The sequence below is a fragment of the Rhamphochromis longiceps genome, linkage group LG18 (genome assembly GCF_057381845.1).
Source record: "Rhamphochromis longiceps isolate RC_006_pf linkage group LG18, R_longiceps_female_GT1.1, whole genome shotgun sequence".
NCBI classification, from domain to species: Eukaryota; Metazoa; Chordata; class Actinopteri; order Cichliformes; family Cichlidae; genus Rhamphochromis; species Rhamphochromis longiceps.
In genome coordinates, this window is record NC_140574.1 from 3,742,200 (window position 1) to 3,769,527 (window position 27,328).

Here is a 27,328-nt window from a genome sequence, read left to right on the forward strand (position 1 = left end):
AGGTCATGTGGTATGACGGAGAGGTCTGCAAGTGGCAGTGATAGGAACTTAGTTAAAAAGGTTTATTATGATGCACAGACAGGAGTTTGATCATTGCAGACTGGAGTCTGGTTTCAGCAGAGGCTGGAGGCCAGGTGAGTCTGCCAGGTAACATGGGACGAGTTATGGACCTGAGGCAGAGCGCAGGAGAGGTAAATTACCAGACTAGAAGAGCCCATGTTTGTCATGGCTCCAGGTTCTTATTTGGTTCTAGCGTATTTTTGTGGCTGCTTTCCTTGTTTGTCTTTACTTCCTGTGTGTGTCCTTGCTCTTTTGTCAGTGCCTGGTTCACACCAGTGTGTAACTGTGTAATCACTCCCTGCTACGTAGTTTATTTTGTCTTTCCCTTTGTCGAGTTCCCTGTTTAGGCTTCCTTAAGTTTCTTGTACTCAAGTTTGTTTCATCCTGTGAAGTTCCTTGGACTTTGTGTATCCTGGTGTTTGCAAACGGGCACTGAAGATTCATTTTTTTATTTACGCCTGTCATTCCCTCCAGGTAATACACAACACCACGGTTCTTCAGGGGCCACGGCAGGGCGACCGTGGCTCAGGGGGTTGGGAATCGCATCTGTAACCGGAAGGTCGCTGGTTCGATCCCTCGGCTCTCTGTCCTGGTCGTTGTGTCCTTGGGCAAGACACTTTACCCTACTTGCCTACTGGTGTTGGCCAGAGGGGCCGATGGCGCGATATGGCAGCCTCGCTTCTGTCAGTCTGCCCCAGGGCAGCTGTGGCTACAACTGTAGCTGCCTCCACCAGTGTGTGAATGTGAGAGTGAGTGAATGAATAGTGGCATTGTAAAGCGCTTTGGGTGCCTAGAAAAGCGCTATATAAATCCTATCCATTATTATTATTATTATTATTATTCATTCAAAGATGGATTTGTGACTTAGCTTCTTTGCACATGCTTTCTTGACTGCCCTTTGCATCACTTTAAGGGGCCTGTGCACAACACAGAATGTAACTTAGTTCCTACCCCAAAAGGAACAACAATAAATAAAGGAAATAAATAAAATACATAAACACAATAAATTAAGAATATTGACATTTATGGCAGTTAAAACATCACTTGCCTCTGCACCACCATTTTCCTTGTCTTATGTTCGGGCAGGTATCTTGCCCAAGGATATTTGTCATCCATATAATATTCAGTTCCACTGCTACGCCGATGACACCCAGCTCTATCTCTCTACCAAACCTGACTCTACTCTTCCTCCACCCTCCCTCATCCTCTGTCTAGCTGAACTTAATTCTTGGTTCTCCTCCAACTTTCTTAAACTCAACAGCAATAAATCGGAACTTCTTCTGGTTGGCACTAAACGACTGCTATCCAGAATTAACAATTTCTCTCTCACCATCAATAACTCGCTGGTCCCTATCTCTCCCTCTGTGAAAAGCTTGGGTGTCATTCTCGATAGCACATTATCCTTTAACTCACATATCAATAATATTACACGTGCAGCATATTTCCAACTCCGTAACATTAATCGCCTCCGCCCCTTCCTCACACCTCACGCCACTGCCATTCTCATCCATAATCTTGTTATCTCTAGAATTGACTACTGCAACTCATTATTATTTGGCCTTACACAAAAATCTATCAACAAGCTCCAACGTGTCCAGAACTCTGCTGCCCGTATTATTACTAGGACTTCTTCTACCCACCACATCTCCCCAATCCTGAAGCAACTTCACTGGCTCCCGGTCAAATTTCGCATCCATTTTAAAATAATTCTGTATACATTCAAGGCTATTCATTCTCTCTCTCCACCGTACCTCTCTGACTTATTACAGATGAAGCTCCCATCCCGCTGCCTCAGATCTTCATCTTCTCTTTCTCTCTCTGTTCCCTCTGCTCGTCTGATCACAATGGGAGGGAGGGCCTTTAGCTGCTCTGCCCCTCGACTTTGGAATTTCCTACCCCTGGACCTCAGAAATATTAGTTCATTCTCTCTTTTTAAGTCCACCCTCAAAACTCATCTGTTTAAAATTGCCTATTCTTAAATTTCTGTATGTTTTTAACTTTTATCTTCTATTTTTATCATTGTGTATATTTCCAGTTTTTATCTGTTGTACAGTGTCCTTGGGTGCTTTGAAAGGCGCTATTTAAATAAAATGTATTATTATTATTATTATTATTATTATTATCCAGACTGGGGGAGCCAGGCATCAAACCACCAACCTTCCGATCAGTAGATGACCTGCTCTACCTCCTGAGCCAGATGAAAACAATCATGTTTTTGGGATTTCCTTACCTGGATGATTGAGCATGGATCAAGACAGCACGCTGTAATATTTGACAGATAGCTGCACTAAAAATGCCCAAGAAACTACAGTCAGTGGCTTCAGTTAGTGGAGGTGACGAAAGATACTCCTAACTCCTGAATCCAAATGAGTGAGTTTTAAACAGATTCTAGCCCCGTTTGGTTGTTATATAGGGTGAACTTAGTTACACGTGCTACAGTGTATTTTGTAGCCTGCTGTAAATATGGTTACTTTAGCTGTAACAATGGGTATTTTAACATGGGAGTCAGTGGGGATCGACTCACTTTGGGATCCAGCCTCATGTGGCCGTAAGAGGAACTGCAGTCCACTTCTGCACTGGCTTCGTTTTACAGCCCTGGAGGTTGAGGCTTGGACTAAAACGAGCCTCCTCCACTGCAGCAGTATGTAAATATGACAGAGGATAATAGGAAGCTACAGAGCAGCCCAGGGAAATCATAAACAGTGTGTAGGCTATGCTTAAGCGACACCGTTTAATCCCAAATTTGGGCAGCTGAGAAGAGAGAGAGTAAAAGGAGGGGGGCAGACAATGGAGGGGAGAGAAAGGAAAAAAGACAAAGGAGGAGAAGAGCGTGGGATGATAGGGACGGTTAAGACAAGGGGAGCGCACACACACGCGCGCGCGGAGGTGTGACGTCAAACTGGAGCGTAGCTGACACGCTCGCCCCCCGGTGCAACTCGCTGACCAGTCTCCCGCTCTCTGCAAATCAACTCCACGCGGGTGCTACTGCACGCCCTTTAAAAAAAAAAAAAAAAAAAACACCGTAGGAGGAGTAAGAGGAGGAGAAGGAGAAAGAGCCAAACCCGGGAGGTCTCACGCGGAGAGAGACGGCTCGCGGGAGGACGAGGAACTGGAGGAGGAGGAGGAAGGAGGCTTCGCTCTCTGTCAGCCTCGCGCGCACAGCACGCGGAGGCAGAAGGCATTATTTACTGGACGCTTCCCATGGAGACGCTCTCCGTCTCGCGCGCCGTCCTCTCAGAAAGAAGCGGGTAGGATTGTGACCGAGGGCGGCTCTCTCAGATCTCACAGCCAGGTGTTGCATCCCCCCCCCGTTTCGATGGGGAGGCCTGAGGAGGGTTGAGTGGCTCGCGCTCTCGACTTTAATCTGGAGACTCGCGCGCAACAACAAGTTGATATTTCTGAGTCGTCGCCGAGTTTCTAAGAGAACAAGATTTTTGGATGTTTTTTCGTGTTTTTTTGCTCCTCTCTGAGTTGCTGACCTCACCGCTGTTTGGATCTGTGTACTCGCGTGTGTGTGTGCATGTGTAGAAGACAGAAGACTGGAATTAATGTGAATATTCGTGCTGCAGGCGCAGATAGGACAGCCATGGCACGGTAAAGCGGACCGAGCTGTGCCAACGACGCACGAGCCATTTGGAAATCTGGTCTCTGTGCCGCGTGCACTCCTCGTGTCCCCGCCTCGTTTTTCCCGCTCCTGGATTGCCGCGGCACCCCGATGGTGCGGACGGTTGGTGGCTCGAGCTTGGACACGCCACCCGGTGATTGTTGTTGTTATTGTTGTTTTGAGACGCTTCTGACGATGCGCGCGGTTCATCTTGGAGATGTTTTTCCTTTCCAGTAGGATTTCTGTGCGGGTTTTTTTCGTTTTTGGAATCGTTCGCGCGACAATGACCTCCAACCCAAGAGAGAAGCACGCGCCCCCAGTTCAGTGCGCACGAGAGGACGTTGTCTCCCCCAAAATCGCCGAGCTCCTTAACGCGCGGGAAGGGTGGGTTACGAGCCTGTAATCAGTGCGGCGAAGACACACACAGACAAACGGGACCAGCGCGCGCGGTGGCAGCTGCCATGGAGCTGTCAGAGGTCCGATGCTCCAGCGCGAGCGAGGAGCTGTACACCATCAACAAGACCCCGAGCAGCAGCAACAACAGCAACAGCAGCGGCAGCGCGCGACCCAAACGGCTGCTGTGGCAGAACGCGGTGCGGCACATCACCGAGCAGCGCTTCATCCACGAGCAGGGCGGGGGAGGGGTGAAGGGCATCGGGCCGGACGAGCCCTACGACCCGAGCCAAGGGGCGCGGAAGCAGTCGGCAGGGCGGACGTCGGTGGGAGACCGGCACAACAACGGCGGGACCAAAGTGTTCCCGGAGCGCGCCAGCAGCGACCTGGGCTTCCTGCAGATCGACTGCGCGCCGAGCAACTCAGACTTCTTCCTGAACTGGGGCTACACGTATCGGGGCGTGATCTTCCCCACGCTGCGCAACTCCTTCAAGTCCCGCGACCTGGAGCGGCTGTACCAGCGCTACTTCCTGGGCCAAAGGCGCAAGTCGGTGGTGGTGATGAACATCCTGGACGTGGTGACCAAGCTCACCCTGCTGGTGCTGCACCTCACCCTGGCCTCCATCCCCATGGACCCCATCAAGGGGACGCTCCTGGGCTTCTTCACGGGCATCGAAGTTGTTATTTGTGCCTTAGTGGTGGTGCGAAAGGACACCACGTCGCACAGCTACCTGCAGTACAGCGGCGTGGTCACCTGGGTGGCAATGGCCACGCAGATCCTGGCGGCAGGGCTGGGCTACGGGCTGCTGGGCGACGGGGTGGGGTACGTTCTCTTCACTCTGTTCGCCACCTACAGCATGCTGCCGCTGCCGCTCACCTGGGCCATCCTGGCCGGCCTGTTCACTTCGGGGCTTCACATCCTGGTCCAGCTGCTCATCTCCAAGAATGTGCAGCTCTCCAGCAACCAGGTGAGCCTTCGACATACCCTGCTTTCACGTCTCCTCCATTCCTCTGCTCTGTCTTCTTTCGTTTGCCCGAAGCAGCTGCTTTATCTTCCTCTTTCTCCTCCCTGAAACTTTATCTTTTTACGGAGCGCTGATATTTACCGGAACTCTCAGCTGTGTGATGATGTTTCACTTTCCAAACCTACAGTCAGTTTATGTGCAGCTGGCACGTGTGTTTTCCCGTCTTTTAGAGCGCACAATTACAGTCGTAGACTCCACGACCAGGTGTGAATTTACCTGAGATGTTTTGTGTCGCCTGTGCTTCCCCGACTCTGGCTCAGGTGGTTTGATTTTTTCGTGTTTTAATAATGAAATGCGTCAGTTTGTGACAGCAGCCTGGTGTGACTGCCTCAGAGTGCTGCAGGTTTCAGCACCAGGAGCTGTCCAACACATACAGACACACACACAGACACACACACACACACAAAGGAGGGCCTGAAATGCAGCTGAGCTCCACATAGGTTTAGCGCCCCCTGCGGGTGAAAACAATAACTTTAATCTTTTTTGGTAAAAATGCATCAAATTCCAGGAGGTCTTTTAGAGTCAGATGCTTCATATGGAAGTGTGCAGGTGAACAGCCGAGAGGGTGATATTTCTAAATGTGCTTGCCTTTGATTGTCAGACTGTCTTATGGCACCATCATCATATATGTCTGAGTCCCTGAAAGCACCAAGAAATGAACACAGAGCTCTCAGAAAGCTTCAAATAACCGCAGCAGTCTGTCAACATCGACTGAAGAGCTGATCATCAGATGTGGAAGTAAACAACGCAAGCTAATGAAGCAGAACACGATTCTGAGCAGTTTTGTTGCTACTTAGTATCTGATTGATGGCGAGAGAGTGAGCGGCATGTTGCTGTAATCCATTAGTGGCCTGTCGTTGAACTTTCCCTCGAGGAGGGAGATGTTACAGCTCAACTATTTGATTTCTCAGCTCGTTTTGTGGAATCTTTGCTTTACACGGCTCTCGGTTTACAGACTGAAACTTAAATTCTATTTCAGTTCAGTTTGTGTTTGTGTTTATAAGGTAAAGACTCTACAATCTAAGACAGACAACACTAACAATATGAGCATCGACACTGGGGAGGAAGAACTCTGTTTTAGCTATTTGCTGTTACATGTAGGGGGTTGATGAAGAAACGACAAACAATAAACAGAACTATTAATCATAGGCAGGTAAAAATAGGTGCCTCTGTTCTGTCGGAGGTTCCTTCCTCTTAAAAGGGAATTATTTTTTCCCACTTTTTCCCAACTGCTTGCTCATAGGGGGCTGACTGATTGTTGGGATTTTCTTTCTAACTTTGCAGGGTCTTTATCTTACAATATAAAGTATCTTGAGGCGAATGTTGTTGAAAATATGTATGTAAAGTTGAACCAATTTAATTGAATTTAATTAAAAGTTTGGATCTTAAAAGTAGACAGGGTGTCTTCTGAACCCAAACAGGAAGCTGCTTCCGCAGGAGCGGAGCCTGCCTCCTGTTCTGCTTTTGGAAATTTCAAATCAGTTGCTTATTTGTTTGTTGTGACCTATACAGTCAAAAACCTTCAAATCTCAAAGCTGGGTCCATGTTGCTGCAGTAAAGGATCGTTCCAAAATGTCCAGGCTCCACATCCAGTTTGACTCCCAAATGAAATCAATCATAATTTTGGTGAAAAATGTACAGAAATCTGCCCATAACGTTTGGTAATCCTGCTAACAAACAGTCAGACAGATAATCTGAACCACTGAAGCTTCTTGAACCTCTTTGGCAGGATTAAATTGTTATTTTGAGATTTATGCAGGCAAAGGGATAACTTTCTTTTTTAAGTTTAGGGATTTTATGAATTGATGCAAAGCAGTCAGTGAGTGTGTCCTGGTACTGGCGACCAAGTGCTAACCCTGCAGTAATCCACAGTAATGTGCTGAAATGATATAATTGCAAGTTAAACCTTTCACTGCATGGTTTGCACACTAAAATATTTGACTCCCTTTTTTCTTTTATCTCGTTGAAAAGCTCAGGAGGTATCGAGAGTGTTTTCCATTAATCAGAAAGCCAATGATTTCATTCAGAAACTGGCCCTAACATCACTGGTGCCTCTCTACGATAATGTGGTGTATTTCTACTATAATAAATGCAGTGTGAAGAAGTGAATGTGGTTTGTATTGCAGCACTTTGTGTGTTCAGTAAAAAAAAGCTTTTAAATGCCGTCCATTTGTGCTTTGTTTTCTTCCTGTTTGCTGTCACGAGTGAAAGTTCAAGTCAGCGTTGTTATTCATCAGTTGAATTCTGACAACGTGGTTTGTTTGGTGCTAACAGAGTCTGAGGATTGTCGTGTGAGCGCTGAGATAAATTGTTGGGTTGGTCAGAGGTTTTCTTCCACATCCTGCAGACGTCCCTGAACTGTTGGTTTCGGTTTACAGACGACCTGCTCTGCTCGTTTCTAGGCCCATTTTGTCCATTCGTGGACGTCACCCTCCCGCTAGATCAACATTTCTGATTGGCTCCCATCATATTAGGGACATCCATTCAGTATGACATCATACCGAGGCAAGAGTAAAAAAAAAGTCTGAATCCTGAGCTGCTTTTTTGCTCACTTTGATTCAGTTTCCTCGTTATTTGAAACTTGGTTTAATATCCATCATTGGAACAGTTTATATATGACAGAAAACCAGGAAAAGCAGAACGCAGAGCTTAAAGTCTCTCGCTTTGGATTTGTAAATGGGAATCATTTTTATGGAGAACTGTCATAAAGTAAGAACGGCATAATTTACATACTTGTTGTTCTTAGAAACCTTTGTGTCAGTCCAGGAGTCATGTTGCTATACTGCAAATAATATGATTTTTGTTTTTATAGCATTGGTTTGACTAATCTGGCCATCATAATAACGCTTTATTTTAGGAATCAGCTGTTTAAAAGTCTGAAAGATGCATAGCTTTTGGAAATTTCATGCAATGTGTTATCAATGTGTTATATTGTTATCACAATAGGTTCCTTTGTAAAAAAAAATGTGTGTTTTCTCGAAGTGTGTAGTGAGGAGCAACAACAAACATCAAAGAAGCAAAAACAGAGATGCTGCAGATGGTTGTGTGTGCGCTGGTAGACGCTCTCACCTGAGGTGGATTATTCAGTGAGTTTAACTGCCTGTGATTATGAGTCTTCGGTCTGATGAAAACGTCACACAGCCTCTCAGATGTGTTTTCTTTTGACTTGACGTATTTCTTTTAAGATGAGTGTGAAATGCTCTCGAGTGCTGTGCACATCTCATTTCAGAATTAGCTCCTCACATCAGCAATTAGCTACGAAATATATTTTATAAATCAGCCGTCAGCTCTTTCATGTCTGGCAGATTTCCCAGAGTGACTTGTAATACTTGAAAGGAGCGTAGACGAACATGTGACGGGCAACTCGATGAAGAGCTCTTATACTTGGTCTTGAAATGCATTATTTTAGGGTTATGCAGAAACAAACACACAACATGAAGCCCAAAGCTACAGATCAAAGCGCATACACACAGCGTGTCTCTGGTCTGGAAGGATAATTCAGGTTAATTTATAATGTGTCCACTGTGGCTCTGTGCTCACTTTTCTGTCTTCACCTCTGTTGGAAAGATTTGGGGAAACATGGGACTCCCTGCAGCTCCCAGTAAAACTTGCTTAGACAGTTTATGGAGTCTGACTCAGAGATGAAAACTGAACATACCCCCTGCAGTAGGGCAGGGAGATTAATTGGATTTTAATTTTAATTAAGATTTTGGCTTCCGATAATGAAAACAAGATGATTAGGATAAAACAGTTTTTCCAGTAATTTTTTGCTAAAAATCACAATATTGTCTTGTTATAAGCCGCGGGGGGAGGGGGCTCTGAAAGCTTCACTCACAGTTTATTTCAGCTTGAGCTGTGATGCTGGAAAGAAAGTCATCAAATCTGTAGCCTGTAGGCTTATTGTTACCTTTTATGACTTCGGCTGAGGAGTCATATTTGTTACCCATCGGCTGAAAAAGGCTGCTGGGGTATTGTTGTTACTCTGCTGGTGAGCTGATGAGCGGGTGGCGTGGAAAGCCAAGTTTGTCAATGAGATAACTCGAGAATGAGGCGACATAGGAGCTTCAAATTGATATCCCAGGTTCAACTACTAAACATCTCGGACAAGTTTGAAACTAAGTGACCTCAACCTCAAGGTCAGAGGTCAAGTTTTCTGCTTTAACTCAAAGCTACCACAGAAAAGAGTAAAAACTCAGGTCAGAACATCAGCAATCAGCAGAAGTGCTGCTTCACTGACTGCAGCTGGATTCGTTACTATCGATGACTATCGTGCTGTTAGGCACATTCAGCTGTCAAGGACGTATCGTACACAAACTCTGCAGCTTCTTAAAGTTTTTCTGTGTTCAGCAGTCGAAGGGAAACCACTATATTTGAAATAAGGTGATGATTTGCACTTTAAAGTACAATGTGGCACAGTTTGTTAGCTCTCAGCTCAGCAGTTCTCAGTATTGGAAAGAGGATTAATGTTAAACTGTTTTTTATCTTCTTTGTCAGATTCGGGTATTTCAGGCTTTATAAGCATCATTACGTATTTTTGTTGTTGCTTGAGCTCTTTTTAATTTCACATTTTGTTCTCTTGTATAATAAAAACTGAGCTAAACAGTTAGTCGATCATTAAATTGGCTTTTTGTTGCCGATGGTGCGGACCTGCTTTTGTCCATCATTATGAATTCACTAACTGTGTATGTGTGGTTTGGACTCCTTAGCTTGGACAGGTATATATATATATATGTGTGTAATTTTCACAGTTTTAGATTTGACTTTAACTTAAATGCTTTGAATCTTTGGCATTTTATGGTGATGATACCATTCAGTGTTTGAATGCTTTAGAGCTCGTTGAATTATCTTTCTCGGGTAATTCTTCGGTGAGCTTCTTTGACCGTTTGTTAGCAGAATACATCTAAATTATAAACAGAGACTTGCATGTATATTTGATCATAGGTGAGGCTTTGCCCAACTTAGAAGGGATTATTGTTCGGATTTGACATAGATATGCATCCTGGAAAGAGTGACATTACCCCAGGAATTACTGGAAATACTGGTTTAGGTGAGGGAGCTACCTGCTTACATGTCACCCACTCGATAGTAGCAAATGCTCTGATGCACTGGAATATTAGCTTTACCATTCCCATACTGGTGCAATCTAGTATCTCACAGGCTTTGTGCTATAGAGCTGGCGGGTTAAAGACTAGCCAGACATCCACCCCTTTCGGTAATGTTTGGCAGATTTTGGGTGCATGTGTGAAAATGGTTTTAAAAACAAATGTAGTATAAATGTAGTCATAAATGACTGCAAATGCATTAGAGACACTGAAATAAAACAAGGTCATCTTTATTTGGTTTGTTCAAAGGCAACAGTAGGAGAATAACAGCCAGATGTTTAAAAAGTCCAGTCGCTGGATGCAGCGTATGGTCTGCATGCGTCTCTGGAATTCTACTGGAGGGATGAACCTACGGCTGGTCGATAGGGAAAAAACTCTTATTGCAATAATGTTTTTAGTATCAGTCGATATCGATAAATATAACCGTATAAATAAAATCACTATTTTTTTTCAGGCATAAGGTTTTTTTCTTTTACTCCTGAGATTTTATTCCAACCACACGATTGGTTCAGCACGGTGCTGTTCTCATTATCATTGGCCTTTTGTGTTGTCTGTCAAAACGTGGATGAAATGAGCTCCATTGACTTTATGTTGATCATGTTTTTTATCACTGTTGAAGGTTTCACCGTCCAGCTTTGCATGGGTCCACAGTCCCCTAAAGAAGGTGTTAGGATACAGGCTGGCACTCAGAACATGACTGTACTGATGTTGCAGTGACCGTAGTGGACCCAACCCACAGCGTAACAGAGCCTCACTGAAGGGTCAAAGATTTCGTTTTCTTAAATTTGTCACTTATAGTAGCTCACAGACTTTTTGGGAATTCTAAGTGCTGCAGCATTAAAGCTCTCTGAGCATGCTCAGTGAGATTCATGTGATCTCGTGTGAGGCCTTATCTTCCCACTGGTGTAAATGGCCTGGTACTTATTGCCAGGGATTGAACCACCAGCCGTCACAGGCTCGACCTCGTGAGCTGCTGAATGCTCGTGCCTCTGTGTGGCTGTGTAGCTGACTAAAGCTGTGCAGCTGGCTGTAGGCTGCACTGACTGGCTGTTGTTGTGTAGCTCAGGGTGCATTTCCCAGCTCCCCCACCCGGCGCGGTTCAGCTGTCGCTCTGCTCGCTGCCACCGAACCAGCGAGCTTTTTCTGTGTCGGAGGTCGATAGTTTTAAAGAGGCTGCTGTAAGCTGGATTCAGAGGCTGATGCTATGCTTTGCAGTAATTGATTACAGTTTAATGACTTTTCAATAAAACCTCTGATATTTCATAGACTCAGCAGGCCATGAAAGCTTTTCCATTCACTTCTGTCAATAGGTCATGGTTGCACTAATCACTTATCCCCCTTCAGTAACTCTGGAGCAATACTATAACATGTTTATCACATTATGTTTTTAGCTTGATCCACTGCTTATAAGAAAAACATTTCTTTGATTAACAAGCTTCTTGGGATTTCTAAGAAACCATGAGTTAGAGGTATATCAGACATACTGAGCGGTAGTAAGAAAAAACTGCACAGATTTAGCACTAGCTTTATTTTAGATTCAGCTGAGTGTTACACTAAGGCCAGTAAATTACAAGTGAATAGTCCCTGTGCTCTTATTTTGAAAGTTTAGTCTTTCATTTCCCTGTTAGAAGACTGGGTGGGTGCAGCGGTGCATGTCCTCATCATTCAGCTGCCATCATCGAGTCACTGAACTTATCATTTAAATGATTTTATAGGATCTTTTTGTATATATATGCAAACACATCGCTCCAGCTTTCACTCCCTAACCACCGAAACACAAAACAGAGCGACAGTGACTGTCAATCAGTTATTTAGTCAAAAGTTAATAAAAGATAATGTAGCAATTGTTTTGCCACAATTTATAATGAGAGTCAAATGTTTGATACTTTTTTACGTTTCTTTTATCATTAAGCTAAATTTGTTTGGGTTTCACAATATTTGAAGACATGTTGTCAGATTAGTGAATCAGGAGATCATTCAAAATGCAGACTCACGGGCAAGATGGTATCAACTAAAAACAACCTTTTTATTGAAGGCGAAGTTACCATGGTTACTTCACCTTCACTAAGTAGCAAAAACAAAGTCCAGGAATAAACATCATAGAGAGATGCTGGGAGCGGTGCGCACAGGAAACAGGAACTATGGGAAACAAGCGTTATCAAGACACACAAGGTGATTAGGGAGGTAAAAACACCAGGGAACACAGCTGGGACCAATCAGGGAAAGGAGACGGGAGAAAGTAAATACCATGTCCACGAGACAGAAGACTACCAAAATAAAATAGGAAGAACTCAGGAAGGGAACATCACTGACAGAAACGTAACTACACACAGGGAACAGAGAGGAGACAGGAAAGGAACATTGTAACAGAAACTGAAAGACAAGCACAAAGCAAACTAACAAACACAACAAACTGAAGAACATCAAAAAGACCTGCAGCACACATCATGAAGACTGCAAAAACATGGTGATGAAGAGGTTTTAATAAACCAAACCAAAACTCCTCAATACTCAAGAAAATAATCAAGAAGTTATTTTGTAGCTCTATAAAATAATTTTTGCGTAAAGTTGCAAGCTACAAAATGATGGTAATCTGGATCAAACTTGTTTTTGGTTTTATTTTACTGCCTCATTAAGTGTCTCAGTGATCAAGCCTGTGGCTAACAGGCGTTGTTTTTATCACATATTATCTCGCCAAAAGACAAATTAATTGTTTTCTTTACAGGACTTTAAATTGTTCAACCCTCAGATTTCTGCCTCAGTGTAATGAAAGTCTGAGTTACTGACATGCAGGAGTGTTTTTGAAGTTCAATAATGACTTTATTAATTAGCTTCCACTCATGCTGTGATAAGTCTTAGCTTGTGTCATTATTATAAGTGTTATCTCGCTGGAAAGTCAGCGGGCCGGATGGATTAGTTTAGCGTGGCGAGTTTGTATTAGTTGACCTCTGAGATCGGCGCCTAACATGTTTCGTCTTAACTCGGCTGCAGTGACGTGGTGGCGGTGCAGCTGGATGGACGCAGCAGCAGAGGGAGGATTAGGACGGCTCATACTGAACTCCTGGGGTTAGGAAGACTCGACACGCTGCGAAATTTAACATCCTGAACTCAAGTGGTGCTAATCTGCTCTTATTAATTATGTTTGCGCGAGGATGTTGTGAACAGAATATAAAATCCAGATCAACAATTATACAGAGAGAAGAGACAATAAGGGAATGAGATTGGATGAAGGAAGCTGAGGATTTATCACACTTGCCAGAAGCACAAAGTTAAATAGGTACAAAAACATTTCAGTGGCTTTTGAGGACATTTTGTGAGGTGGCTTGTGGTTATGAGAGCATCTCATCCTTACTGTAGGAAGTAGTCTGGTGGATGGATTTATGATACGTGCTGATTTATGTTAAAGACAAATGAGGACACAAAACTTTGCATATAATAAACTGAATTCTTTTAATGACCAGTAGGGGGCAAATCCTGCAAAAAATCATAATGTATAGAAATCTATGACCCCACCTGTAACTTGATCTCTGACTCGAGTAAACACTTTCCTGACATGTTTATGGTTTCAGTCGCTAGTTTCAAGTCCTTGTGAATAGAACATGATGCTAATTTTTCAAATGATTTTACTAGTTATTTATTACTAGTCTTTAGGGTGGGGCTACCGAGGGATTTAAAAGTCTCCAAAAGTCTCTTTGTCACTATTCACCACTGAATCTTTCTGTCAGACTCAAAACAACTTCCATCGATCCACCTCGGTCTCTTTAGAGTCTCGTTGGGCCCCTGTTGGCCCCACATCCTTTGTGTCCCTCCTGTCGAAGGCTGTGGTATTGACTGCTGCCTTTCCCTTAAAACCTTCACACCGTCATGCCCCATCTTCTCACTGTCTAAACAATATACTCATATCGACTCGTGGCTTTTTTTCCCCCCCGCTGAAAAGACTCCAAGCAGACCCAATTCTGGCTTTCCAATCATGGCTGTATTGACAGCTGCCTTTGTGCAGAGGTCATTTAGTCTTCTTTCTTGCTGTTAAATGAACAGGGGCATCAGTAAATAACAGATTAGCCTGTTCTGGCCAGTGAAGGAGCATGCATGTGAATGATAATGTGTGTGTTTGGGTGTCAGGGAAGAGTTTGCATGGAGCTAAGAGTGTTATAAAACTGTCAATAGCACTGTGTCTTATTTTCTCTGTTCACACACACACAGCGAGAGCTTCGTACCCGCCGATTAGCTGTTCTCCCGCTCGCTGCAGCTTCCTCTTTCAAGGTCAAAGTCAGCTTACCTAGAGCGCCGGCTGCACGGAGGAGATAGAGAAGTTTGGATTTCATACCGAGACAACGTGCATGCATTTTCTATCCCTGAGAGGAGAATTTTTTGTCTGTTTGAACACTCAAAAGGCTTTGAATGTTAACAACCCTTTTCAAAGACATTGGCTTCATCTCTCTCTGCTTTCATTTACATTTTTGATTTTGGGCGTTACGTAAGAAAGCGCTGATCAGGTTTTCTGTGACTGCATCTCGGTGCCACTGGCTGATCACGACCTCATCCGCCGATTTGAGCCAACCCATTTTCTACAACATAAAAACAAAGCGCCAAATAAAAGCTGTTTGGGAAAAAGTGTAATTTCTCACAGCTGCGTCTGCACGTGGAAATAAATCACAGGTTTTACCCCCACGCAGTCATTTTGTATATTACTGTGTGCGCTTGATTGAGGTGGTTATTCATCTGGTGCCAGCGGTGGCTCGTTGGAAGGTTTTGACAGCAGAAGCAGGATCGGCTCTGCCGTCTGTGTCCAGCCTGAAGTCATGAAGTGGTGTATGAATAACAAGCGAAGTCATCCTCAAATGTCCTTAAACAAAAATGTAAATCTTTGTATTTCCATTACAGAAGACCAGATTATATATATCAATACATATTTATATCAAGATATATAATGTTCATATATTAAAAAGGTACCAAAATGAGCAATATGGATTGCCTTAAAAATCGGGGTGGGTTTAAAATATAGATTTCGCTGATTCAAATCGATTTTAGCTTGAATAAAGTGATATCAAATCATTAAATCCTGAATTTTTAAATATAAATGTATTTTTCCAGAAATGCCACAATCTCAGGTAAAAGCTGACAGAAGTATTTCAACAACCACCAAACAGCTAAAAAAGCAAATGATTAAAGAGCAGGTAAACGGATCCTCACAAAGATGTAAACACAAAGCGTGGATCGTTCACCCGACGGCACGTGCACAGACACGCCGACAGCTCACAGATTCTGTTGCTGCAGGTTTCGTCACTCTCTGACCAAAATTCACTGAACCAGCAGCAAAAGACGATCGAAGCTACGCTTCACATTTGATAAACATCATCATAAATTCCCTCTTACTTCGGCTGTTTTGCTTCTACCATGATAAAAATATAGATATGTACTGATACTGAAATCGAATCAAATCGATTATAGAAATCCGTGACGAGACCCAGCCCTACTTCAAAGCTCCTTTGAAAAGATGTTTATAAAAAGTTATTCTTCCACTTGGAAAACATGGAAGATATTCTGTGGAGTCTTTTCATCCGTTACCTCCATCTTTGTTTTCCCAAAAACAGCCAGGAATGCCCCCTGGCAAGTTTCAGGAAGGTGATGGATATGTTAATGCAGATGTGTGAACTCATTTAATACATATTTAAATGTGTATTATGTGACAAGTTTTTTCACATTTTAAATGCTGTCTGAATTCTATTGTGCCTTAAAAAATTTGCCCATCCCCAACTTGTTGTTAATATACTTTAAGACAGACCTTCCCAAAGTGTGGGGCCCGCCCCCTAGGGGGGGGCGCAGAGCCATTGCAGGGGGGGCGCGGCATGAAAAGGGAAAAAAAAACAAAAAAACAAGGCTTGGACACTGCTAGCACGGGCGCTCACACAAACGCAAAGCAGGAGATGAAGCATCGCTGAATATGTTTCCAAACCAACTTCATTCTAAGCCAAAGACTAGAAAATATGGTGAAGCAAATCTTCACCTGCACAAGTGCTGAGGTAGGTCTCCCTGCAGAATTGGTTTTCCCTTCGTCGGGAGCAGCGCTGGGCTGTTTAAATCACGGACAAACAGGATCCCACATTCTTGATTTGTAGTTCACAAACACTTGTTGTAATGACTAACTACTCCTGACATTTTGGAGATGTGAGCTCTTTATACAGTAAAGTTACAGTGGGATACCAATAACATCAGGCTGATCCTGCCACGATTTGTTCAAATCACGGACAAACAGTATCCAACAGTTGTTTATGTTTTTGAACCCATTTTGCAGAGGGATTTTTTGAAAAATGTATTAATAGCAATGTTGAATATTATTACACAGGAAAAAAAAACAACTACATGTAAAATAATCACACCGTGACGCCTCTGCTTTTCTAAATGGAGGGACAGTAACTGCGTGTGTATATGTAAGCGTGTAAAACTGCAGACAGTCAGATTAACAGTATTTTGTCTCTATCTGCCATTCTGCAATTCATCTCATGTAAACAATAACGTGGCGGACAGCTGACATGAAAAAAGGCACATACCTTTGACGTTGCGTGACGAACTCTGTATTCCTCGTCCACACGTAAACGCAAAAACGGAGGTTTAAAAAAATCTTCGGTGATTCGAAACGCCGTTTACGTGTGGACGAAAGGTCCAAACGCACAGAAACAGCTGCGTTTTCAAAAATACCCGTGTAGGTGCGGACGCAGCGTAAAAGAGTTTGTAGTTTCTTTTCTTACTACCTGTAATTTATTGCAGATTACTTGTATTTGTGTTTACTGAATGTTTAGGTGTGAAATAAACCGCAGTGGAGTTTGAAAACAAAACATGGGTGTGTGTGGTTGGAGGATGTGTTTGTGTTTGTGTGGGGGGTGTTAGGTGGGGTGGGGGGGTGGGGGGGGGATTTTCTTGTAAAACATAGGGGGGCCTAGCAAAAAAAGTTTGGGAACCACTGCTTTAAGATGACTTCTTTTTTATGGATCTTGATGAAATATTTGAGTATGTGAGACTTCTGCGAGCCCCCAGATGCCTCAACACATCGCTGCTCCCAGTTTTAACATTTAGAAACACCCGATAATGTTATCTGAGGATCTGAGCTCATTAATGATGAACATCAACAAATGACTTGCTCCCTGACACAGACTATCCAGTATACACACCGTTTTCCCAGCTGCAGTACAAGATACGTGGCTCACAGTATAGTACATACAGTATAATCTTGCAGGATAACAGTACAGGAGAGTCTCATCACTGTTTCGACTGACGGTAGCTTGCACTGTATGCCAGCAACGCTGCGGTTCAGGGCCTCGTGTCATTAATAACAGTGATGTTATGCAGAGGCCCTTTACCCTCGTAGCTTTTAATACAGTAGATTCCCACAGGCTGAACTTCTGGGCAGAACCTTTGCTTCTCCGAACCCCCGAAGAGATTGACAGTGATGGGCAGCCATGTTGATCCAGACACAATTTCTGCTATGTGGAGTCATAGTGACCTCATAAGTGTTGCTGTCATCTGTAGCTTTCCTCTTTCTTTTGCTTTTGCAGACATTTCCTCCGTGTGCAGTCAGGCGTCTTCAGACTGACTCAGCTCGCTGAAAAATATTTTGGAGGGAGGAGGGGTGTGGGGCAGGCGGGCACAGAGGGACGAATCACTGACTCCAGCCTTCCCCCAGCCACCCCTCGCCTCCCTTTCACCCTCCTCGGTGGTTTCATGCGGTTGATCTCAGACAATCTTGTTGTTACCAGACACTGCACTCAGCCTCTCTTAATATTTGATGAAGGATCAGGGCCATCAGTTGCAGCTTTTTGAGCTTTTAATGGCACAGTTTTCTGGTGGCATTCTTGTGCAGTGACCTTCCAGGCGTTGCTTAAAAATGACTTGAGAAGCAAAAGCTTTTACAGTCTTTCTGTCTCATTGCTCTGTCTGCAATGCTCGCTGAACTCAAGGGTTTCCATCAACTTAGAAAGCAGCAAAAGTAATTACACATGTACTGTTCAAACAAGATGAGGGGACTATTTAAAGTAGGGAAGAGTGTAATTCTTGTAAAATAATTTAAGACGTCCTTAATTTGCATTTTTTGCATGTGGGTCAAGTGTAGGGATGGGTATCGTTTAGGTTTTATCCGATACCGGTGCCAAACCGGTACTTTTGAAATGGTGCCGGTGCTTAAACGGTGCTCAAACCGGTGCTTAAAGAATGGAGAACACAAAATTGGTCCAAAAACCTCATGTTCAGCTGGTTTTTTTGTAAAAAGATAACAATGTTAGCCTTTTCTGCAGCTATGGGGCATATATGGTATCACTCTTGGCTGGAAGCAGTGCTTAAACAATGGAAAAAACACAAACTTTGTCCTAAACCTCTCATGTTTAACTGTTTTCCACTTTTTCTTTGGTCATTTTAGCCTTTTTGTCCAGGGTGAAGGGAGTATCTGCCATCAAACAAGAAGACAGCCGCATGTAGCTATGATGATGTTTGCTAGTTCACCTTACATGCATTAATGTAATAACGTGGTTAGCCTACTCAACGTAAATTACACACGAACAACATTAAGCTACTCACGCAGAGAAGAACGGCTGCTGCTGCATCATCATCCTCATCATTTCTGCTACACTGGCAGGGCTAGGGGCCAGGACTCTCCTCTTCGGGTTTTTGGGGGATGTTGCTAACTCCGGGTCCGATAACAGGCACCACACCCGCAGTAGATGTGCTCGGTATGAGGTCTCGCAGCAAGCTATCAAATACGGCGCATTTCTCGGCTTTTAAAAAAAACGCTATGCGTCGCCAGGTGTTTCATCGGATTTGAGGTGTTACCTCCTTTGACAGTATCACAGTATCAGCTTAAAGCACTTAATCTGTAGCTCTGCTCTAACAGAACGTACGTACCTGGCCCCGCCTACTATCCTCGGAAACGTAAAATGATTGGCTAGAATCTAAAGTGTACCACAGCTCAGGAAAAAAAAGCACCGAAATAAAGCACCGAAATGTGCGCTGCTTTTCGGTCTGGTTACTACCGTTTATGTCAGAACGGTAATAACCAAATAAGTGATGACGTGATGAACCCTGCTGCAGGGTCCAAACTACTCTGTGTTTATTAAGGCTGTCGAGGTTTTAACATGTTTTAATGTTTTGTATCTTTGTTCTGTTTAATCAGAACAAGCCTCTAAATACAGTCAGTGATCGCTGTCTCTCTCGGTTTTTATCATTTTAAAGCTCAGTTTAAAACCTTACGATGTAACTACAGCCCAGCCCACGCAGCAGTATATTAATGACTAACCTCTTTGTGGATGGATCATCTCAGTTGTTCTCCTGACTGAAGTTCGATCCGTTTACAGCATCCTGCCATGCGATTGCATTGCAACCGTCAAGAAGCTGCTTCAAGTATGTGTCAGCAAAGCTTCTGTAAACACCCAGAGTTGGACCAGTAAAGGTCAGAGTTTCTGGGGTAACCCGTACCTCTTTATTTGACAGCAATGTGTGAACATAGTTTTGGAAATTTGCATCACAAGAACCGGTTTATACAGAGAGCAGCACAGCCTTGTAGTTGAGAGACTTTCTAAGAGGTTCAAGGCAGCAGACTAATACGAGCTATAACACATTGCTTTGTCTTTGCTCAGGTTTGTTTAAAGACAGGAAAAAATGAAGACCTTTATGTTTGCTCTGGCTCATTTCCTATAACAAACTTCACTAGGGGCAGTTTTGGCCTCGGCCACCGTTTGTCACCTTGTTGACTCCTCCGGTCTCGTCCTCAGTAAGACCAAATGAAATAGTTTGTCTGGAAGAATTACTGCCCCTGAGTCTTGGCTCGATACGAAGCGATAAAAAAAAAAGACACCTCGTAGCGACTCATTTCCTCCTTTCTCTGCTTTCTGCTCCGGGCTCTTAAACCTTTTTTTGTGAACTTTAAGTGCCAGAAGAGTGTCCTGACCTGATAAATCACACTAGCAGCACAGCCAGTTCTGAAAGTGCCGCCAGGGAACATGGGAGGTTTTCATTTTTACTCCATTTCACTGAAGTTTGTTCTTTTTCTAAACTTTCACTGAAATCTAAACTGAAACGTGCCAGTTTTGCTCCAGAGTGTTGCACACCGACCTTCAGAGTTACCTGCGAGTCATTTCTAATTTCTTGCCAAACGCTGAGTCAGCACTCACCCTATTCCTGCCTCCATTATCAGCCAGGCATTCATCTCAATGAAGGCTTCTCTTTGTGTTCCTGCGTCTGAACTGCTGACTGAACCTAATTACTGGTTATTATATCTTGGCTGGTAAATGTAAGGCAGCAATTCTAAAACATTAATTTTAAACTCAAAAAGGGGTTTTGGACACTAGTTGCAGAGTGTGAGCAGAATGTGCTTTTGTCAGTGTGTCCATGATGCTTTTCTGGTTCTGATCAAAGAGTTTTTCTGACCCCAAACCAGTAGTTTCAAAGTCAACAGAAGGCAGTTCACCTGCAGCTTGCAGAAAGATACAGAAAACTAAAAGCCCCAGTTTGATGCATGCAGTGCTTTACAGCTTCCAGTTTATAGACATGGGTGGAACAATTAGTCATTTTATTGCTTCATGCAAAAAAAGGAAAGAGGAGGCTGTTTGTTTGTGAGGGGCTCAGAGTAGACCTGCTGCTCCTCCACACTGAAAGGAGGCAGCTTTGTTTTGGTCACAACCAACCTGGAGGAGACCCCAGAGTGGACCAGGTCATGCTGCAGAGATGAAGTCTCTCCAACTAGGTCTGGAAAGCCTCGGTGTCTCTCCAGGAGGAGCCGAAGGAAGCAAGCTGCCCCTGTGGCAGGTAAGCAGGAGGACATGGATACAAAATATGATTCAACCTTTGCAATCTTGCCTCTGTACACCCCCCCCCCCCCCCCCCGGAAAGCAGGGGAAGACATGCAGCAGAGGGCTGCAGGTCAGACCAAACTGGCACCTCACATTTGATTTTACATAAAAATATGGCGCTGACTGTTTAAGACTTACAGTCATTTTTATAGATAGTGCACAATTTATAGGCCTGGGTGTAACTACTAAACATCTCGGATAGCTTTAAATCCCGGTGACGTCGACCTCAGAATCCAAGTGAGAGGTCAACTTCTCTGAAACTCTTGGTGAATCCATTTACTCATGAAAGAAAACGCGAAATCGCTAGTAGTCAGAGCAGGGTTCAGGATGTTTGATCCTCGTAATAAACAGGTAACACTGGTGCTACTGTCTGTGTTGTTTTTCCCAGTGTCCCTCCCACTCTGTGCGTGGACGTATTAATTAAGCGTAGCTGTGTCTCGGGGCTGGGTCAGGAGGTTAAAAGACGAGGCGTATCGATTATCTCTCACAAAGACACCAGCTGATGAATTTGATGGACGCCGTGGTGGGCAGTCTGACCCTGAAACCTCTCCTGTGCTGTTGCTGGAGGTTAAGGATGACACATTGTAGGGATGATCACTGCCGGGTCTCAGCGCAGAGACCCATCCATCCTCATCGAATCAGGAGATCCTCCCACACCTACATTCAGGTTTATGTAACAAACACACCTTTTCTCTTGGAGCAGTTCGTCTCTCTGGAGGAGTGACCTGAAACAACAAGAAAGAGCAATATTATGGTTAACGTTTTATTTACATGCCATCTGTATTTAGCTAACTTAACTGGATAATGTGTGTGAATCTTTGGCAAATGAGTGGAAGTGGGATGCCAGACTGCATTTGGAGGTGGCACCTATCGCTGACTCGTCCTGTTAACTACAACAAGCCCGATAAAAGCTACAGGCTGAAGCATTAACAGCAGCACTTGTTCTCTCAACATGGGATGGGCCACGATTGTTAAAAAGGCAGTTTGCTCTGCATGCAACGATCGGAGTTGGGTTTGCTGTCGCTGTGACGCTGACTCGGACAGCTCCACTGGGCGTCGGTGATTTATGTCTGCTCAGTCCGCTTCTGTTTTCTTCTTTGTTTCTTTCCTGGTTCCTAGCGAGCGAGCTAACGTAGCACGGAGGAAGCTAATAGCATAGAGTCAGCAGCTTTTCTTTACATGATAGCAGCAGTTCACCGCTTACCTGCAAACTGCGGTCATGCGAGGGGATGTTGCTGTCAGCTTCTCACTGTTTTATATTTTGTGGCACTGACACAAACAGAAGCTGTTCATCTGCTCGTCAGCTCCTCTCTGTGTGTGTGAGGAGCTGCAGACAGCTACTCACCTCAGTTATGTTGATTTATATTCTGAGATGTATTTCTATTTCAACATCAGGCTGAATGCACCGATATTTCGTTCTGATGTGCTGGTGTATGTCCCAAATCACAATAAAGTGGCTATTCTGCTTTTTTCTATCCTATTTTATTTTAAATTATAATTGTCAAACTTTATTCTTGTACAATTTGTCAGGCAGCAAACACACGCTGGCTGCACTTCGTGGCTCCAAAATGGATATTTGTTGGATCTAAATGCTATTAAAAGTTTTCTCAATCATAAATGTGTTTTTAAAATTCTGCAGATAAAAGCCAGATCCCTGCTCGTCGTGCCCATTAGTTCTCCAAAAAGCATATCTTTCTCCCCTTGAAGGCATCATCCTCAGCTGGCTGTATTTATTTCTCCTGCTGTTCCAAAGCTGGTGTGATATGCATCAACATTTGCCCTGTTTGAGTCTGAGAGCATATTGAGTGAGGTTTTAAGCTCAGAGCGAGGGCGATTTACAGCTTATTCTTCACATCGAGGATGATTTCAGCCAGGATTACCTCCCAGCGGTAATCTATTCATAGCACCGGAGTGGCAGCCAGCATCTCTCGCCGCTCTCCTCTGGGGTCAGCGTTTAACGAGATTAATGTTGGATTACTGTTATCTGTTTGAAATGTGAAAACGGAAGGTGTTCAGAAAGGTGACTCTAAACGACAGACGTGTCCAAAATGAGAGAAGAAGAAAGGAGAAAGAAATGTGATGATAACAGGATACATCGAAACTGATGTGATGCCCGAAAACTGTAGAAGGGAAACATCACAGTGAGACTGTGAGATGTTTGCTTTCCTTTAATTGGTTCTTAGTTGTACGGTGGCCACCAGGGACAAACTTTGCAGAACAAGCAGCTTTTAAATGTTTCTGGAAAAAGCTTGTTGCTGGTGTGGCTGCATCTTGTATTGATTCATCTGTCAAAGATGTTTTTTTCCCAGCATTTGGCCTTTAGCCTGACCCTGAATCTCTGCCTCCACCTCTTCCAGCAGCTCTGACTGACAAAATGTTAAAGTCAGCTCTTTTAAAAAGCTCTTCTGGCATTATCTTAGCATCAGCTGCCCTCCAGGAAAAAATGGAAACCGATCCTGGTGCATTTAAGTTTAACCTGATCATTGGAGGCTGACTTTCAGTGCAGTAATTTTACTTTTTATTCTGACGTAACACACACCAATGCCTTAGCAACATCCTGGTGGAGATAGCGAGACCGCCAGGGTCACCGTGGATGGTCTGCCCGCCCAGCAAGCGTAGAAGGCGACGGAGGGAAAGAAAGCAGAAGAGGGGATGCCGGTCGGGCTCAGACGCTAGGCTACGCAAACATCCACACCGGCCAGCACTTCCGAGCCTTTTCCTATCGAACGCCAGATCCATCACCCACAAACTTGACGAATTGGAGCTACAGATAGCCAACACAAGCTTTGCACGTAACTGCAGCATTATTCTTATTACGGAGACGTGGCTTCACCCGCTGATTCCCGACGCTGCAGTCGAGTTAGCAGGCCGCACGCTACACCGGCATGACAGAAACAGCAACTCAGGTAAAAGCAGAGGAGGGGGGCTATGTGTTTACGTGCATAACGAGTGGTGTTGTAACAGCAGGATCATTCACACACACTGTTCTCCTGATTTGGAGGTTCTGGCAGTCTCGTGCAGACCTTTTTACATCCCGAGGGAGTTTACAGTAGTTATTGTGATAGCTGTTTATATACCGCCGGATGCTAACGTTAGCACGGCTCTCAGCCTCTTGCTCAACACCATAAACAAACAACAGCTTGCCCACCCCGATGGGGTTTTTATTGTCGCCGGCGACTTTAACAAAGCGTGCCTAAAGACTGTGCTTCCTAAATTTGTCCAGTTCGTGGACTTTGCTACGAGAGGAGAACACACTTTGGACCATGTCTATTCAAACATCAGGCATGCTTTCAGAGCGACACCCCTCCCCCACCTGGCTGGATCTGACCACCTCTGCATGTCCCTCACCCCCACCTACACCCCCCTGCTGAGAAAAACAAAGCCCCAGACAAAGACAATAAAAACCTGGCCTGAAGGAGCCCTTTCTCAACTGCAGGACTGCTTCTCAACAACTGTATGGGATTTATTCTCCAGCCACAACCTCCAGGAGTACACGGACACTGTACTCTCGTACATCAGGAACTGTGTTGACAATGTCACCGTCAACAAAAGGGTCAGGGTGTTTCCAAATCAAAAACCCTGGATGAATAGCGAAGTGCAATCCCTCCTAAAAAGCCGCAACACTGCCTTCAAGTCAGGGGACAGGGCTGCGTATAGGGCGGCCAGGGCAGACCTGAGTAGAGGCATCAGGAAAGCTAAGGCTGCCTATAGGAGGAGGATTGAAGATCACTTTGCTGACAACGACCCCAGAAAAATGTGGCAGGGGATCAATCACATTACCAACTACAGAAGCAATAACCAGGCGACATCTAGGACTGATGCCTCACTGGCTGAGGATCTAAACCGTTTCTTCGCCCGCTTTGAGACGACCAAGCCCTCAGCTGCCACACCACTTCCACCCGCCCCCAGCACTGGCACACTAACACTTAGGGAGCACCAAGTGAGGTGTGTTCTAAGGTCAGTGAATCCCAGGAAGGCGGCAGGTCCTGATGGAATACATGGAAAGGTTCTCAGAGCATGTGCTGACGAACTGACCGGAGTCTTCACTAAAATCTTCAACCTTTCCTTGTCATCAAACACCGTCCCGCCCTGCCTCAAAACCTCCACCATCATCCCCATCGCCAAGAAGACAGCTGTGGCCAGCCCAAATGACTACAGGCCTGTTGCACTTACGCCTGTAGTGATGAAGTGCTTTGAGAGACTGGTCTGTCAGCACATCAGGGCCGGTCTGCCTCCCACTCTGGACCCCCACCAATTTGCCTACAGGAAAAATCGTTCCACCGAGGACGCTATCACCATAGCGCTCCACACTGCGCTGAGTCACCTGGAGCACCGAGGAAGCTATGTGAGAATGCTCTTTCTGGACTTCAGCTCAGCATTCAATCATATCATCCCGGAGATCCTGGTCCAGAAACTGTCTCACCTGGGACTCTCCACCCCCATCTGCCTCTGGATCAAGGACTTCCTGACAAATAGACCACAGTCTGTCAGACTCGGCCCCCACCGGTCCAGCACCATCACACTCAGCACCGGGTCTCCACAAGGATGTGTTTTGAGTCCCCTCCTGTTTACGCTCTACACATCCGACTGCTCCCCTACCCATCTCTCAAACACCATCATAAAGTTCGCGGATGACACCACAGTGGTTGGACTCATCTCAAGGGGGGATGAGTCGGACTACAGAGATGAGGTCAACAGACTGACTGAGTGGTGTTCAGTTAACAACCTCCAACTGAACACCACGAAAACTAAAGAACTTATCTTGGACTTCAGGAAGGGCAGAGCAGACCCGGCCCCACTTTACATTCACGGGAGCTGTGTGGAGAGGGTACACTCCATGAGGTTTCTGGGTGTGCAGATATCTGATGACCTCTCCTGGACTGCAAATACTACAGCGGTGGTTAAAAAGGCCCAGCAGCGTCTCCACTTTCTGAGAGTGCTCAGGAGGAACAACCTGGAGGAGTGGCTGCTGGTGACATTTTACAGAGCCACCATAGAGAGCATCCTAACGTACGGCATAACAACATGGTATGCAGGGTGCTCAGCTGCAGACAGGAAAGTACTGCAGAGGGTCATCAACACAGCCCAGAAGATCACTGGCTGCTCTCTGCCCAGCCTGGAGGTCACTGCAAACTCTTGGTACCTCAGCAGAGCTGGCAATATCATCAAGGACCACTCTCACCCCAGCAATCAACTGTTTGAACTATTACCGTCAGGCCGACGGTACAGGTCACATAAAACCAGGACAAACAGATTCAGGGATAGCTTCTTTCCCAGAGCTATCACCGTAGTAAATAAGCACAAAAACAATTGAACCTATTCCATACCGTCACTGTCATTATATTATGCTGCTATTCATACTGTCATTATATTAATGCTGCTATCCTGTATATATTGTACATACTATTGTTTGAGTACTTACGATTGTTTTTTTTGTACTTTTTATATTTTACATTTATATTTATTATTGAAACTTGCACCAAGGGAGTGGCACTCCAATTTCGTTGTACTCTGTACAATGACAATAAAGGCTATTCTATTCTATTCTATTCTATTCTAACTCGACATAGCAACTGCACTACCCACTGTTGTCACTATGTTTCACATTAACAGAGTGTGCAGGAGTTTTCCATGTTTTGTGGAGGCCCTGCTCTGGATTTGATCAAATTGAGATAGACTTGTTGGTCAGTCCCAGTTTTCTATTTTGTTATCTGGATAATTGTATAATTTTTCTTTTGCATGCTTTTGTCCATGTTAGGCTCTCTCTCCATCTCCCTACACTCATATTTTAAGTGCAAACACACAATAAACACAATTAAAGATGGATTTGACTGATTCATGTATTATTTGGTCGATGTAACTGAGTGGCCTTTGATAGAATTACTGTTTCAGTCTGCCACATTTGTTTCCTTCTTTTGGTTTTTACACAAAGGGCAACCAAAGGCTGCTCAGATATGCAGGTTGCAACTTTTTGGGCTGTTTCTGCCTTACGATTTCTTTTTAAAGTGCGACCTTCTAATACCAATTTTTGCTGATTCCAGTTTTATAATTAAATGACAGCATATACAAACAAAAATCAACTTTCCTTTAATGCACAATATTATTGCTATAACAAAAGAAATGATGAAACTTCTTCAGAGGATCTTCTCTCATTGAAACAACTGAAGATAAAATGTTCTCTTTATGGAAATAGGTATAATAAATGACTGTAAATGAGTTGCTGTACACCCACCTTTACCTGACAGATCTTATCTTACCCAACAAAAGCCAGCTACTTACACCATCTCCAGTATGTTGAACTTCACCAGA

The 27,328-nt window shown here is 44.3% G+C and overlaps 1 protein-coding gene across 1 annotated transcript in view; it reads left to right on the forward strand.

Annotated features, from left to right (window-relative positions):
- The first annotated feature begins 3,141 nt into the window (after positions 1–3,141).
- Positions 3,142–27,328, forward strand: part of adcy8 (adenylate cyclase 8 (brain)) — a 142,227-nt gene continuing 118,040 nt past the window's right edge. The window contains exon 1 of the mRNA XM_085388505.1: positions 3,142–5,025. Coding sequence (XP_085244631.1) covers positions 4,126–5,025 — 900 coding nt within the window. The 5' untranslated portion in view covers positions 3,142–4,125. The remainder of the gene's footprint in view (positions 5,026–27,328) is intronic.